Source organism: Lampetra planeri, chromosome 4, assembly GCF_965212315.1.
Source record: "Lampetra planeri chromosome 4, kcLamPlan1.2.h2, whole genome shotgun sequence".
In the NCBI taxonomy this organism is placed as follows: Eukaryota; Metazoa; Chordata; class Hyperoartia; order Petromyzontiformes; family Petromyzontidae; genus Lampetra; species Lampetra planeri.
Genome location: NC_136110.1, coordinates 29325582 through 29342507, shown reverse-complemented (window position 1 = coordinate 29342507; position 16926 = coordinate 29325582). Strand labels below are relative to the sequence as shown.

The following is a 16926-nucleotide window of genomic DNA, read 5'->3' as shown; positions in this document are numbered from 1 at the left end:
TTAAATTGTTCCCCTGTCAATGTTGGTTAAATTGTTCCCTGTCAATGTTGGTTAAATTGTTCCCCTGTCAATGTTGGTTAAATTGTTCCCCTGTCAATGTTGGTTAAATTGTTCCCCTGTCAATGTTGGTTAAATTGTTCCCCTGTCAATGTTGGTTAAATTGTTCCCCTGTCAATGTTGGTTAAATTGTTCCCCGGTCAATGTTGGTTAAATTGTTCCCTGTCAATGTTGGTTAAATTGTTCCCTGTCAATGTTGGTTAAATTGTTCCCCGGTCAATGTTGGTTAAATTGTTCCCCTGTCAATGTTGGTTAAATTGTTCCCTGTCAACGTTGGTTAAATTGTTCCCCGGTCAATGTTGGTTAAATTGTTCCCCTGTCAATGTTGGTTAAATTGTTCCCCTGTCAATGTTGGTTAAATTGTTCCCCGGTCAATGTTGGTTAAATTGTTCCCTGTCAACGTTGGTTAAATTGTTCCCCGGTCAAAGTTGGTTAAATTGTTCCCCGGTCAATGTTGGTTAAATTGTTCCCCTGTCAAAGTTGGTTAAATTGTTCCCCTGTCAAAGTTGGTTAAATTGTTCCCCTGTCAAAGTTGGTTAAATTGTTCCCTGTCAATGTTGGTTAAATTGTTCCCCTGTCAAAGTTGGTTAAATTGTTCCCTGTCAATGTTGGTTAAATTGTTCCCCTGTCAAAGTTGGTTAAATTGTTCCCCTGTCAAAGTTGGTTAAATTGTTCCCCTGTCAAAGTTGGTTAAATTGTTCCCTGTCAATGTTGGTTAAATTGTTCCCCTGTCAACGTTGGTTAAATTGTTCCCTGTCAACGTTGGTTAAATTGTTCCCTGTCAATGTTGGTTAAATTGTTCCCTGTCAAAGTTGGTTAAATTGTTCCCCTGTCAATGTTGGTTAAATTGTTCCCCTGTCAACGTTGGTTAAATTGTTCCCTGTCAACGTTGGTTAAATTGTTCCCTGTCAATGTTGGTTAAATTGTTCCCTGTCAATGTTGGTTAAATTGTTCCCCTGTCAATGTTGGTTAAATTGTTCCCCTGTCAATGTTGGTTAAATTGTTCCCCGGTCAATGTTGGTTAAATTGTTCCCTGTCAACGTTGGTTAAATTGTTCCCCGGTCAAAGTTGGTTAAATTGTTCCCCGGTCAATGTTGGTTAAATTGTTCCCCTGTCAAAGTTGGTTAAATTGTTCCCCTGTCAAAGTTGGTTAAATTGTTCCCCTGTCAAAGTTGGTTAAATTGTTCCCTGTCAATGTTGGTTAAATTGTTCCCCTGTCAAAGTTGGTTAAATTGTTCCCTGTCAATGTTGGTTAAATTGTTCCCCTGTCAAAGTTGGTTAAATTGTTCCCCTGTCAAAGTTGGTTAAATTGTTCCCCTGTCAAAGTTGGTTAAATTGTTCCCTGTCAATGTTGGTTAAATTGTTCCCCTGTCAACGTTGGTTAAATTGTTCCCCTGTCAAAGTTGGTTAAATTGTTCCCTGTCAATGTTGGTTAAATTGTTCCCCTGTCAACGTTGGTTAAATTGTTCCCTGTCAATGTTGGTTAAATTGTTCCCCTGTCAACGTTGGTTAAATTGTTCCCTGTCAATGTTGGTTAAATTGTTCCCTGTCAAAGTTGGTTAAATTGTTCCTCGGTCAATGTTGGTTAAATTGTTCCCTGTCAACGTTGGTTAAATTGTTCCCTGTCAATGTTGGTTAAATTGTTCCCTGTCAACGTTGGTTAAATTGTTCCCCGGTCAATGTTGGTTAAATTGTTCCCCGGTCAATGTTGGTTAAATTGTTCCCCTGTCAAAGTTGGTTAAATTGTTCCCTGTCAATGTTGGTTAAATTGTTCCCCTGTCAATGTTGGTTAAATTGTTCCCCTGTCAAAGTTGGTTAAATTGTTCCCTGTCAATGTTGGTTAAATTGTTCCCCTGTCAAAGTTGGTTAAATTGTTCCCTGTCAATGTTGGTTAAATTGTTCCCCTGTCAATGTTGGTTAAATTGTTCCCCTGTCAAAGTTGGTTAAATTGTTCCCCTGTCAACGTTGGTTAAATTGTTCCCTGTCAACGTTGGTTAAATTGTTCCCCGGTCAATGTTGGTTAAATTGTTCCCCTGTCAAAGTTGGTTAAATTGTTCCCCGGTCAATGTTGGTTAAATTGTTCCCCTGTCAAAGTTGGTTAAATTGTTCCCTGTCAACGTTGGTTAAATTGTTCCCCGGTCAACGTTGGTTAAATTGTTCCCTGTCAATGTTGGTTAAATTGTTCCCTGTCAAAGTTGGTTAAATTGTTCCCTGTCAACGTTGGTTAAATTGTTCCCCTGTCAAAGTTGGTTAAATTGTTCCCCGGTCAATGTTGGTTAAATTGTTCCCTGTCAAAGTTGGTTAAATTGTTCCCCGGTCAATGTTGGTTAAATTGTTCCCCTGTCAATGTTGGTTAAATTGTTCCCCGGTCAATGTTGGTTAAATTGTTCCCCTGTCAAAGTTGGTTAAATTGTTCCCCGGTCAACGTTGGTTAAATTGTTCCCCTGTCAATGTTGGTTAAATTGTTCCCCGGTCAATGTTGGTTAAATTGTTCCCCTGTCAATGTTGGTTAAATTGTTCCCCGGTCAACGTTGGTTAAATTGTTCCCCTGTCAAAGTTGGTTAAATTGTTCCCCTGTCAAAGTTGGTTAAATTGTTCCCCTGTCAAAGTTGGTTAAATTGTTCCCCTGTCAAAGTTGGTTAAATTGTTCCCCTGTCAAAGTTGGTTAAATTGTTCCCCTGTCAACGTTGGTTAAATTGTTCCCCTGTCAAAGTTGGTTAAATTGTTCCCTGTCAACGTTGGTTAAATTGTTCCCCTGTCAATGTTGGTTAAATTGTTCCCCTGTCAAAGTTGGTTAAATTGTTCCCTGTCAACGTTGGTTAAATTGTTCCCCGGTCAATGTTGGTTAAATTGTTCCCCGGTCAATGTTGGTTAAATTGTTCCCCTGTCAAAGTTGGTTAAATTGTTCCCCGGTCAATGTTGGTTAAATTGTTCCCCTGTCAAAGTTGGTTAAATTGTTCCCCTGTCAATGTTGGTTAAATTGTTCCCTGTCAACGTTGGTTAAATTGTTCCCCTGTCAAAGTTGGTTAAATTGTTCCCCTGTCAACGTTGGTTAAATTGTTCCACGTCAATGTTGGTTAAATTGTTCCCTGTCAATGTTGGTTAAATTGTTCCCTGTCAATGTTGGTTAAATTGTTCCCCTGTCAAAGTTGGTTAAATTGTTCCCCGGTCAATGTTGGTTAAATTGTTCCCCTGTCAATGTTGGTTAAATTGTTCCCCGGTCAATGTTGGTTAAATTGTTCCCCTGTCAATGTTGGTTAAATTGTTCCCCGGTCAATGTTGGTTAAATTGTTCCCCGGTCAATTTTGGTTAAATTGTTCCCCGGTCAATGTTGGTTAAATTGTTCCCCTGTCAATGTTGGTTAAATTGTTCCCCGGTCAATGTTGGTTAAATTGTTCCCCGGTCAATGTTGGTTAAATTGTTCCCCTGTCAAAGTTGGTTAAATTGTTCCCTGTCAATGTTGGTTAAATTGTTCCCCTGTCAATGTTGGTTAAATTGTTCCCCTGTCAAAGTTGGTTAAATTGTTCCCTGTCAATGTTGGTTAAATTGTTCCCCTGTCAAAGTTGGTTAAATTGTTCCCTGTCAATGTTGGTTAAATTGTTCCCCTGTCAATGTTGGTTAAATTGTTCCCCTGTCAAAGTTGGTTAAATTGTTCCCCTGTCAACGTTGGTTAAATTGTTCCCTGTCAACGTTGGTTAAATTGTTCCCCGGTCAATGTTGGTTAAATTGTTCCCCTGTCAAAGTTGGTTAAATTGTTCCCCGGTCAATGTTGGTTAAATTGTTCCCCTGTCAAAGTTGGTTAAATTGTTCCCTGTCAACGTTGGTTAAATTGTTCCCCGGTCAACGTTGGTTAAATTGTTCCCTGTCAATGTTGGTTAAATTGTTCCCTGTCAAAGTTGGTTAAATTGTTCCCTGTCAACGTTGGTTAAATTGTTCCCCTGTCAAAGTTGGTTAAATTGTTCCCCGGTCAATGTTGGTTAAATTGTTCCCTGTCAAAGTTGGTTAAATTGTTCCCCGGTCAATGTTGGTTAAATTGTTCCCCTGTCAATGTTGGTTAAATTGTTCCCCGGTCAATGTTGGTTAAATTGTTCCCCTGTCAAAGTTGGTTAAATTGTTCCCCGGTCAACGTTGGTTAAATTGTTCCCCTGTCAATGTTGGTTAAATTGTTCCCCGGTCAATGTTGGTTAAATTGTTCCCCTGTCAATGTTGGTTAAATTGTTCCCCGGTCAACGTTGGTTAAATTGTTCCCCTGTCAAAGTTGGTTAAATTGTTCCCCTGTCAAAGTTGGTTAAATTGTTCCCCTGTCAAAGTTGGTTAAATTGTTCCCCTGTCAAAGTTGGTTAAATTGTTCCCCTGTCAAAGTTGGTTAAATTGTTCCCCTGTCAACGTTGGTTAAATTGTTCCCCTGTCAAAGTTGGTTAAATTGTTCCCTGTCAACGTTGGTTAAATTGTTCCCCTGTCAATGTTGGTTAAATTGTTCCCCTGTCAAAGTTGGATAAATTGTTCCCTGTCAACGTTGGTTAAATTGTTCCCCGGTCAATGTTGGTTAAATTGTTCCCCGGTCAATGTTGGTTAAATTGTTCCCCTGTCAAAGTTGGTTAAATTGTTCCCCGGTCAATGTTGGTTAAATTGTTCCCCTGTCAAAGTTGGTTAAATTGTTCCCCTGTCAATGTTGGTTAAATTGTTCCCTGTCAACGTTGGTTAAATTGTTCCCCTGTCAAAGTTGGTTAAATTGTTCCCCTGTCAACGTTGGTTAAATTGTTCCACGTCAATGTTGGTTAAATTGTTCCCTGTCAATGTTGGTTAAATTGTTCCCTGTCAATGTTGGTTAAATTGTTCCCCTGTCAAAGTTGGTTAAATTGTTCCCCGGTCAATGTTGGTTAAATTGTTCCCCTGTCAATGTTGGTTAAATTGTTCCCCGGTCAATGTTGGTTAAATTGTTCCCCTGTCAATGTTGGTTAAATTGTTCCCCGGTCAATGTTGGTTAAATTGTTCCCCTGTCAATGTTGGTTAAATTGTTCCCCGGTCAATGTTGGTTAAATTGTTCCCCGGTCAATTTTGGTTAAATTGTTCCCCGGTCAATGTTGGTTAAATTGTTCCCCTGTCAATGTTGGTTAAATTGTTCCCCGGTCAATGTTGGTTAAATTGTTCCCCTGTCAATTTTGGTTAAATTGTTCCCCTGTCAATTTTGGTTAAATTGTTCCCCTGTCAATGTTGGTTAAATTGTTCCCCTGTCAATGTTGGTTAAATTGTTCCCCGGTCAATGTTGGTTAAATTGTTCCCCTGTCAATGTTGGTTAAATTGTTCCCCTGTCAATTTTGGTTAAATTGTTCCCCTGTCAATTTTGGTTAAATTGTTCCCCGGTCAATGTTGGTTAAATTGTTCCCCTGTCAATTTTGGTTAAATTGTTCCCCGGTCAATTTTGGTTAAATTGTTCCCTGTCAATGTTGGTTAAATTGTTCCCTGTCAATGTTGGTTAAATTGTTCCACGTCAATGTTGGTTGAATTGTTCCCTGTCAATGTTGGTTAAATTGTTCCACGTCAATGTTGGTTAAATTGTTCCCCTGTCAATGTTGGTTAAATTGTTCCCCTGTCAATGTTGGTTAAATTGTTCCACGTCAATGTTGGTTGAATTGTTCCCTGTCAACGTTGGTTAAATTGTTCCCTGTCAATGTTGGTTAAATTGTTCCCTGTCAATGTTGGTTAAATTGTTCCCTGTCAACGTTGGTTAAATTGTTCCACGTCAACGTTGTTGGCCTGCGACGTTTTGGAGACCACACAGATGTACGTTACTTCGGGATGGATTTAAGAATCTCTGCCCTGTGGCATTGCAAAGCAGAAAAGAACGCCCACTTCCTCCCCTCCCCTCCCTCTACTCAACAACAACAACAACCGACAAGTGGCAGTAACGTCACCACGGCACTTGTGCCAGGCTAGGTGCACTCTGAGGCCACGTGAAGTGTCAAAGGCTCGCTGGCAGGTGGTCACGGGACAGACCCAGGCGCCTTGGGTTGCTGTGTTTTAGCCACTCGGCGCTCCACTCGTTGTTTTGTGAGTGTCGCTCCTCTGCCCTCTGCTGTTGTTGGAGGGCACCTGCCTCCAGCTGCCCAGTAGCGTCCTTCACGAGCCTCCTCCACTCACACACACACACGTACAGACACAAGCACAATACGAATGGGTTAATCAATTCACATCAGATGGGGGTGAAAAGTGGACGAAGGGATTGAAACCTAATGAAACGAAAATTAATAATGGTGATGTTGTTTATACAGTATTGTTCATATTGAATTGCTAATGATATGCCACCATGATGTAACGATGGGCACACTGGACTTGCAATCCAGAAGTCGGCGGTCTGATCTCCCTGTGCGGTAGTTGCAGCAGCGGTGCGGCTTTCTTTCATCTCCCCGGCTCTGTCCATCCAGCAGCACGAACGGGTACCAGTTGGTCGATCGGCAGATCGAGTGCGGTGGGATAAAATACGGGCCCTCCCAACCCTTAAGACGAGAGCTCCCTCTAGTGGAGGGCCCTTTCCGCCAGCAGTCGCGTGAGCATGCGGTTGCAGGGCTGCACCTTTACCTTCATCTTAATCGATAACATGACTAAATGCACAGTGTAGCGTATTTTCTTTTTCGTGGGGCCTCTCTGAAGTTTTGAACTGTGACAAAAAGCCCCATTTTCACCCCCCCCCCCCCCCCCACATAAATCCAGTGCTGTCACCTCTATTGAGTTTACAGCCAGCGGAGGATTAACAGGCGTCGGGAGTCGGCAGCGTGATGCCGCATGCTGTGTGTGTGTGTGACGTCCACAGGGATCCAAGGGTGACAAGGGACACGTGGGAGAGATCGGCTTTCCTGGGCCGAGAGGGCTTCCTGGGCCAGTGGTCGGTGATGCGTTGCGCATTTTTTTTCTCGTCTATGGTGTGACCAAGAGTTTCCGATAAATCCCCCTGTATTCTTACTTATTTTGGGCCACCAAGACATTTCAGGCCATCGCTGAGTAATGTGCACAACTAAGCTAAACCACCTATAAGGAGGCGGTGAACACATTATATGTTTTTAACCTTTTTATTTTACCAGGTAAGGCCCACTGAGCTATTTAGCTTTTTTTCAGAAGCGATCTGGCCACAAATGATAGCTCAACAAAGTGGCTGATCGTGTGAAAATGAATCGCAGCCAAATACTCTGGAGGCAAAAACCTCAGAGAAAAATCCACGCGACCACAGGCAGAGAGACATGGAAACTCCAAACATACAGCAGGCGTCAGGGTCGGGGTGGAACCCACAACCTCCTACACACCAGGCGAGGTAGCTAACATATCGCCACAATCGAGAGCTCTCCAATTCGGGCTTCGCAAGCATTTACTTTTACACAAACCTTTCATACCAGGCGAGGTAGTTATCATCTCACAGGGCTCTGATCCGGCACTTTGGAGGCAAGAGTTAGATTGATTGTGTAGATTTGTGGTGAAAAACTCCCAAAAACCCGCTAAGCTGCCAGGCGGCTGGGAAGTGACAGTGTAACACAGTGCAACAAGTTGGTTAAATTTCGATTTAAAGCTTTCGTGTTTTATGTTTTATTTTTGTTATTTTATTACTTCCCTTCTACGTGACTTTACCGAAAGAACCAAGAAGAAAAAAAAAACAAGTTGGTTCTTAAACAATCTGTGCAGATTTCGATTTAAAGCTTTCGTGACTGCAGGGATTCATCTTCTTGGTTCTTTCGGTAAAGTCACGTAGAAGAGAAATAATCAAATAATAAAAATAAAACATAATAAAATAATTCTCACGTCGTTTCGGCCACAACGCAAGCAGCCGTCATCAGGTGAAGAACAGGTCTGTCTGTGCAGACCTTAGCTTGTAATCCCATCGCATGCATGGCTTCTCTCGAGGTTTCTCCAGTTGCCTCCAGCGTACAAAAAAACGCACTGAACGAAATTGACTCGCCCCTTCTGATGCAGGCATTTATTTTTCTGAATGAAAAAAGTTGACGTACTTGTGACGGCAAGGTTGGGGGGGGGCACATTGCCAGCCTTTTAATTGAACAAGTGAGACATTTTTGCCCTCCAGCAAGGAGATTGCAGTCGTCATCAGTCTGAAGTCCCCCACCATCGTGATGTACTTAATTAAACATAATGGCCATTACTGGGGGAGAGCGCCGGCTCAATGGTTAGCAGACTTCACTATGAACCCGTGACCTACATTTTATTCTGGCCATGGGGATTGCATCGGTGGTGAAATCTGAACCGGCCGTGTGCTCACGATTTGCCAACCTCGCACCGACCAGCATGGTGAAGTATGGTCAATCAACCCCTGTGACACACATGCTGTAGGTGAGCCCTTCGTCTATCAGTGGATGGTTGAAGTTACTGAAACTGATAATTATTAACAATGAGAGTTTGGCAGACATCTGTGTGTGTGTGTGTGTGTTTATAGACCCCTGTGTGTTGAGTCACAATGTCTGTTTTGCAGGGTGGGCAAGGCATGGCAGGCCCCGTTGGAAAAGAAGTGAGCGCCGTTATTTCTTCAGTCGCTGCGCGGAAAAGTCCCAGCACAATAACCCCGCGATTTTTGCACAGCGCAGTAAAAACGAACACAATGCAATTACACCACGTGTGCAATATCCACGCTCGCAGTAATGTATTCCATTCGGTTATGCGTGGACTCGTGAAATGTTGTTTTTTTGTGATTGTGCATAATAGATTTTTGCAATAACCCAGACCCGAACGCATTTCCACATTTGAAAGTTTAATTTTTGTTTTCCCCCCTTTAAATTTTTCTTCATTAAATAAAGGGTGCTACCGGACGAGCAGGAGACCGGGGCCCCAAAGGAGAGAGGGTACATTTATCGCCCTCCGTCGCACACAATCAACAGCAGATGCGCATCCTTCCCAAGCAATCATCGTTCAGCGCCCTTGGAGCAACGAGCCAGACCAAGTGTATTAAAGGATAATCCCATTTCAATCATTGTCCTTTATTTAAGTAGGAGCGGGGCCGACTGACATCCAATTACAGGCCCTGCTTTTCAAGAGCGACGCATGCAACCGAACCCTTAAGTGGAGACGGATATTTGTTTTACAATTAAGCGGTGTGAAATGGTGTCCGATTTAGGTTTTAAACTAGCCAGTGACCTCCTACGCACGTGCAATACCCGGGTTTCTAATTCGTCTTTTTTTATTTTGGATAAGGGCAATTGACGGGACGGATAAAGATTTATATGTCCGTCCAAAAACATCCCACTCCCGCAGAGCATAGCAATGAATGCCTTTTATATTTTCTAACTTAATGCCTGTAAGATGCGATATTATGAACACCATGAAGCTACATAATTCACAGCACTTTAGTTACTGTTACAAAAAAACAGAACAACTAAAATCTGAGTTCAGAAAACTTACGCAAATTAGTTTTTTTACAACAAACAAGCTGAGTTACAATTAACAGATGGGCAGGTCACGTGCAGCGAGGCAAAGTGTGCCTACTCCCAACTCTTCCAAGATGTTTGGCCAGCATGGAGGCCCTTCTCAGAATCAGAAGATGTATTTATACTGGAGGAATCCTATGAGCTATAAAGCTCTTCTTCACAGACGTCCAGTAGACCAGTATTGGCATGATCAAGTAATTACACGGCTGCACCATTACCTTTAAGCTCAGTTTTTTTTTTCGCTACTGCCTAATGGAAACCCAGTGAATGAAGCACTATTGTTTTTAAATTTCCCTCTCCAGTAAACTGCACATTTGGGTCACGATCAGTCGATGATCGATCTCCGTGAAAATTGGCTCCGTGGCAATCACGCTTACTGCCAAAACCACCCAGGCCACATCGATCGCCATCCACGGTGATTTGCCCATCACTGCCTCCCATTGTCAGCGCGACGATTGCTGCGATTAGCAAATGGGCACCGTATCTCGTGGGATACAAGAGCCACAATAATCATCGCATTATCTACTTTTATAGATATCGCCATATCGCGATTATCATTACTCGCCTTATTTTACGTGACTGTTTTATTGAACAGTTGTAAACAAAGAGCTATTTAGCCATAACATGAGTGCTTTGCAGAGGGCGTTTTTTTTTCGCGTGCAGCAATTGACGTCGTGGTAATTATATGACGTCATAAATTTTAGATTTCATTGAAATGTTTCATTATTTTATGGATTTTAATCAATCAAAGTACTCATGGCAGGCTTATATTGAATTCGCTGCAGTCGAATAGCTCTCACACGATCATAAATTCGAAGTACGGTGACAAAATTGTGAGATACTAGAATAGTTACCACAATTATTTTTTAAAATAGCAAAAGTCTAAAGATGTACAGTCGGAGCACCTGCAGCCAATTTGTTTGAAGCTCCCCCTGTTCACGAACCGGCAGGACAGGCGACTTCCACGTTACCCCGCAGCCTCCCACCCAAAGCGATACCGATGCATTCGTGCTTCTCCAACATCGGACTTTGGTTTGGCCCTCGTAACAGGGAAGAGCTGCGACGACTTGGGGACACCCCAACCATAGCCAGACGATAAACGTGCCGGTTCGAGTACTGGCCAGCAACCTCGACCTGATATCTAAACGGAACGGTGCCCCCTTCAAAACGCCCACGGCAGAGGTCGCAAACGGGTTTTGATTCCTTACCTGTACCCGTACCCGGCCGCACCAGGGTCGCAAACGGGTACCCGTACCCGTACCTGGCCGGGTACGGGTAGCCGGGTATCGGGTAGGGTACGAGTATCGGGTACCCGGTTGCGACCTCTGGCCCACGGTACTAGGCGGTGGCACTCCCCCGGGCGGTGGTAAACGACGCTTACCGCCCGTCGGCACAACCACGCACGTCGAGCAGCGTCGCGTGACGGCGACGCTATTGCTCTGCCCGCAGGGCGACCCGGGCGTCCAAGGCCTGAAGGGCCCTGGCGGAGACAAGGGCCGCGACGGGGAGGCCGGGACACCAGGCCACAAGGGATTCACGGGTCCCATGGGTCCTGCTGGGCCACCAGGCGAGAGAGGCTTTCCTGGGACACCAGGCTCCTCGGGGCAACCAGGCCAACCAGGCCTTCAGGTAGATCCGTGCGGCCGTGACGGTACGATTTACAATCGTCGGCATCATCATCGGCAGTGATCAATCCACTGCAGGATGTAGGCCGCGCCATCCCTCACGATCCGTTATGTGTGTTACTTACATTGTGATTTTTAAGCCACGTCAGTGACAAGCACCTTCTCCTTGCCATGCATTCAGAGGGGTTCAGCTCCTGACGAAGTTCAGATAAGCCTGTGTTTGGCCCCTATCCGAAACGTGTAGAGCAACTTTCACCATCCATTCTCACTTCTGGCCGGCGTTTCCCAATGCAGCGGCGTCTTGCAGTGCTATATTCATAAACATGTGGGTAGGCCACTCGCCCAGGAGTGGAATGACAACAAAGGCCTGCGCATGTAACCCGTAAAGCATTGGGAGGCCCTCATCCAGCAGTGGACTGACAACAAAAATGCGATATCTCGGTGAACTGTCTTCTGTGCCACGTTGCACCAGCGATCTTTGCGACGCTCGACCAGGTGCGGCGTGGTTGGTGGTGGATGGATGCGGAGCGAAACCAAAAGTGGCGTCGCTCACCGCGCGTGGAAATGTCCCGCTAAGGACGTTGCGTGGGAGTACGCGAGTCCAGTGGCAGGGCAGGGCAGCGCTGTGTGTAACCGCACGTGCGATTTAATGCCGGCACTTGATTTATTCGGACATCTCTTGAAGTGTTCGGCCAGCAAATTATCCTTTTTTTTTTCTCTTCTTGCAACAGTGTCTGCACTTGATGGAAATCCGTGCCCTTTGGATAGGGGAGGTCAATAGATTATTGGGCAGCCCTTGACTAAAATATCATTCGATGCTTGCGAGATGCCGCTGCACTGTCATGTGTTAGCGTGCTGGACTTGCAATCCAGAGGTCACCAGTTTGATTCAACCTACCGGCACGGCAGTTGAAACAATGGGGGCAAGCTTCTTAAATGTCCCTGCCTCTGTCCACCCAGCAGTACAAATAAGTGCATCACAGTTAGTCGATCGGCAGGTCGTGTGTGGTTGGGTAACGTGTGGTGACGACGACCACCTCTTCCAAGTCGTCTGGCCAGCGTGAAAGAGTAGGCCAAATGGCCTCTTAAGCCGACTCTAGGGGTGGCCCTTCTGCCAGCAGTGGCATGAGCAAGAACTTGCAGGGCTGCACCTTTACCTAGAATGCATCCAAGAGTCCAGTCACACTGGTGACTCAACTCCTGGCCAGATGATAAAATATATGTATAAAAATGTGCTGAGACTAATTAATGATCAACAATTACCTGTTGTCATAACCGGCAGCCATTACATACGCACTCCAGGATGAGGGACTTTCCAATCCATAGCAATGTCTCAGAGTCTTCATCATCATCATCACGGTCCATGGGCAGACAGCCCGTAGGAGTCCACTGCACATTTAGACTTTATTTTATTTACACCTTCTGTTTGTTTTATTGGTTGTTGTTTTTTTCTGTAGGGGAAATCCGTGTCCTTTGATGACCTAAAGAGATTCATCAGAGAGGAAGTGTCGAGACAGCTGGACGGTACGTCAGAACCACAACGCGAGCACCGCAGTGCTCAGCCCAGGGGATATCGGTGTCGCACTGGAAGCTGGCATTTTCATTCTGCTTTAAGATCAAATGGAACCAATTGCCCTCCATTTAATATAAGTTACGAAAGCCCCATCACCCTTGCGTTTCGGCATTTAGGATTTAAAATTTCCATTTGCAGGGCACTTAAATGCCTCGGCAAATGAAAGCTCCTCACTTCACATTTCATCTCACTCGCTCCTATGGCACTCGAGCCAAGGGGACCCCCAGTGGCAGCTGTCCCTGTGTAGCACCAGGTGTATGCGGCACCAGCCTGCACACGGGCATGGTTGTGCAAGTAGCGAGCTATGTTGCTTTGTGTTTTTTCCCTTTTCCATAGAAAGCATGGCGCGGATCATCGGCCAAGTCCAGCCGGCAGCCATAATGGCTTCGCCTGGCAAACCAGGCCCCGCCGGTAACCCAGGCAAGGACGGGTTGCCTGGGCGACCGGGCTCGGGTGGGGAGCCTGGGCCTCCGGGGCAGATGGGTCGCGAAGGCCCCCAGGGCTTGCCTGGGTTCAAGGGTGAGTGTCGACTCAACGTCGGGCCCTTGTCTGGGCTTCATCGCACTCATGGCACTCGACTCCTTCGGGTGTGTGTCAGTGGTCACCGCCGTGCGGGTATTCTTTACCCGTTCTGGGCATCGGCCCGAGGTAAATGGGGACATACTCTTAGATTTTTCGGTAAAGTCACGTAGGTAAAAAAATGAAATTATTTATTTTTATTAAGTTTTAAATTCATTTTTTTACCTACGTGACTTTACCGAAACAACTAAGAGTATGAATCCTTGCAGTCACGAAAGCTTCAAATCTAGAAGTAAATGGGGACGTTGGGCCAACTGCGCCCCCACCCACCCACCAACCCACCAACCCATGTGATCGTCAATGCAAAAAGGTCTCGCCGACGTTCTCGTTGGGTAGAAGGTCAAACTGTTTCCCTTTCATTACGGCTGCACGGCTATAGCACACACACACACACAGGTCTGTTGTATTTCGGAACGCTGAAAAAAGTGCAGTGAAGAATGGGCAGGAAATAAATGAAGTAAATGCATTTTCTCCAATTTTCTAAACTCCTTTTGTAATACGTACCAGTTGAAAAGAAAAATAATAATCTGAATATTGTTTTGAAAGGTCAACTGATTTAGTGCTTGTAAAATAATCCTTTGATTTCCCCCGAAATTTCACTACACGGCAGTGTGACCTTCTGACGCCTGTTGGTGATATGAATTTAAAACAACCAGCCACTTCCACGCTTGCCGACTCAAACATCTGCGCGCACCATACTTCAATAATTTATGCCGCGCTATGAGCCGTTATCGCAATGTGTTTTAATAATTACAGCATTATAAAATAACATTATTATTTTAAATCCATTCGTCAATCCTCTGCCGGATGAAGGTCTCTCCCCCCTCCCCCCAGATTGTTTAACCATACTTCACCACATTACATCAATACATTTTAAATATATATAGAGCCAGAAAATGTGCAGCTGAGATTCAGAAATCTTGTGAGCGATTGCACTCATTGTGCAATGACGATGTCACTCTCAGCCATCACAAGAGAGTGATTGCAAGACAAAGGCAAGTACTTCAAGAAAGGTAATTTTGTAAAACTATAACCAGTGGCACAGCGAGGTTGCAATGGACCCCGGTGACAAAGAATGAGTTTTGCTCCCCTGCCGTCCAACTTCCCTCCATCTCTCTTCGTACACCGGCGCCTGGGCCCATGCCCCCGTTGCAGTCGCACCGCCTGCACACTCGATAGCTATTGGCGCGAACGCTGGGGTGGGGGCTGTCACGACTGCGATGTCCTCATTCTCTTAGGCGACCGGGGACCCAAGGGGGAGAGAGGAATGCTCGGGGTCGGTGCGCGTGGTGACATGGGGCCGCAGGGCCCACCAGGTGAGGCTTCTCGCTGTTTGTAAACTCGCTCTCGCACGCAACGCACTCGACAACAACAGCAATAATGATCGTAATAATCATGACAAAGTCAAACGCTGTTATTTTGTACATACATGCCGACGGTTCTTTGTCTGATCTTGGTTGCGTTCTTCATGGGGGAGAAGATCAAATTTAAGGTCATACCACTGTCCAAGTATTGGCAGTTTCACGTCGTTAGCACGCGTTGTTCGGCACGATGTCCAAGCTTCTCTTGGAACTTGGTTCAGTTTTTTTAACGAAGCTCCCAGCTCGTCGGGCAGAACGTCGGGCATTGCGCAGGGCAACGCGCGACGCAGCCCAGCGACGCTTGGTTAAAAAAAAGAATCTAATTAAAATAGAATTTTCAGTGAAGCCGCCACGAGCGTGCGCGGGCGACATCGCCGCCTTGCGGTTCCCGCTGCAGGCGGCCGTGATGAGTCAACGTGGAAAGATAAAAGAACAGTATTTTTAGAGTGGAACGCAGACCTTCATAATCACCACATTTTAAAGCGAGCTTCATTTGGGGTTTTATTAGTCCAGCCACCTGGCGGAAGGTCACTGGCACGCATTAAAGGGCCCGTGTAATTGCCACGTCTGATATTCCCGCTTCGCTTATGTAATCCGGTTATCTTGGCATTGCACATTCTCACAATGAGATTTGAATGTTGAACTCCCGTGTGAGGTGACCGGGTAGCTCGGGGCTCAGAGCATTGAGCTGGTACTGCTGAGATCCTGGAGTCGGAGTCTGGGATTCAGTTTTCAAATTTCCAGCTGTGAGGGTGGCAAATATCGCTTCTATCTCCACCCGACAAACATCTCTACAACAGGGCATGTGGGAAAAGCTCTGCTAGAGTTTTGAAATACCACGGTTTTTTTTAATCGTGATAATTGACGAGAGTATAGACACAGCTCATAAAGCCAATAAATCCACCCAATGTCCCTTTACCAGCCACTACAGATAATCTGATAATACAAAGGATTCATAGGATTCCTGGGTCAGAGTATGGTGTGTTGTCTGGGGCTAAGTAAATGAGCATTCTCCACGTCCCTAACCCATGTATACCTCGTGGTGCCGTGTGATGGACGGGTGAACACTGAAGGGCCAGCGTGGGATGCGATGGGTCAGCGTCAGATTTGTTATTTTTGTTTTACATGTTTTTTTAAGCACAGGCCCAAAGGCCCAAAACATCAACGGGTCAGCAACAACCAGGACTGCCGTAGTTGTAATATTTAAGAGTTTAGACACATTTCTTGAATTTAGCAAGATTATCGTGGGAGCTTGGCTAAAGAAACAACGAGATGGAAATTCAAAGTTGAGCAGCGCAGAGGGAACACGCAGAAAGAGGGGTGTTTGTGACCGGCGGCGTGGTGGTGGATGAGAAGAGACAGCGAGCCTGGTAGACCGAGTCCTCCACGCGGTCCAGCGTCGTGTGATCACCAGCGTGACGTCCGGCGGTGGCACGCACGACGAGAGGGGGGGCCAGCGGGGGGTGGGGCTGTCCACGTTTGTTTTCCCTGCGATGCCTCACCCGGTATGTGACCATCTCCACCCCCCCCCCCGCACCTATTGCGTGCGGCAATGCAGGTCAGTCTGGAATCCCCGGCTTCGGCAAGGACGGTTCGCCCGGCCCTCAGGGCCAGCCGGGGGAACCCGGCGTCCCAGGGCAGTCGGGGCCGCAGGGCCCGCCCGGGCGGACGGGTCAGTGCGACCCATCCACGTGCTACTTCGCCGCGTCCTTCGCACGCCCCGCTCAGAACGTCAAGGGGCCGTGAGCGACGAGTCCATCGCCGCCGCTCATCCTCCTCCCGCAACTCCACCTGCGCCGCCCCACCTCTTCTTCCTCCGCTTCGATTTGCATTTAAACAACGTTTGTGTTTGGACGCGGCCAGCCTCGGCGGTTCACCGAAGGCTTGTCAGAGTTATTAAAATGAGAACTAATATTTTCTTTTTTTAAAGGGCAAAGTGGTGTCCCCGCTTAAACGAGTGACGGGCGGTGATCGTAGCTGTAGGTGCACCCCCCCCCCCCAAAGCCGTTTATGGAAATTCCACGTTTCTGTGGCGGGGGCCAGTTTATCGTGTAGGATTGTCAACATCGATATTTAAAAAAAAAAGTAAGAGCCAGTTACCAGTTGGACCCTGGCATTCGATCAGGAATTGATTGCTGCTGGTTATAAAAATGGGATTTTTTTCCTACGGTACGAGAGTCCCACACGTGTGTGAGAGGGGCACTTGAAAGCACAGCTAAGAGGACACCTGCGAATAGCCATATTAGTGGGATCCGTTTGTCGACAGATCAGCCAATCACAGCCGAGAAAATCCTCTGCTCACGGCTGTACATT

General features: G+C 46.0%; 1 protein-coding gene across 2 annotated transcripts in view; it reads left to right on the top strand.

Annotated features, from left to right (window-relative positions):
• Positions 1-16698, top strand: part of COL22A1 (collagen type XXII alpha 1 chain) — a 167115-nt gene extending 150417 nt beyond the window's left edge. For both annotated transcript variants that reach the window (XM_078593716.1, XM_078593715.1), the window contains 8 exons: positions 6869-6940; positions 8528-8563; positions 8850-8894; positions 10926-11105; positions 12558-12624; positions 13010-13192; positions 14491-14568; positions 16172-16698. In XM_078593716.1, coding sequence (XP_078449842.1) covers positions 6869-6940; positions 8528-8563; positions 8850-8894; positions 10926-11105; positions 12558-12624; positions 13010-13192; positions 14491-14568; positions 16172-16359 — 849 coding nt within the window. In that variant the 3' untranslated portion in view covers positions 16360-16698. The remainder of the gene's footprint in view (positions 1-6868; positions 6941-8527; positions 8564-8849; positions 8895-10925; positions 11106-12557; positions 12625-13009; positions 13193-14490; positions 14569-16171) is intronic.
• The last annotated feature ends 228 nt before the right edge of the window (positions 16699-16926 follow it).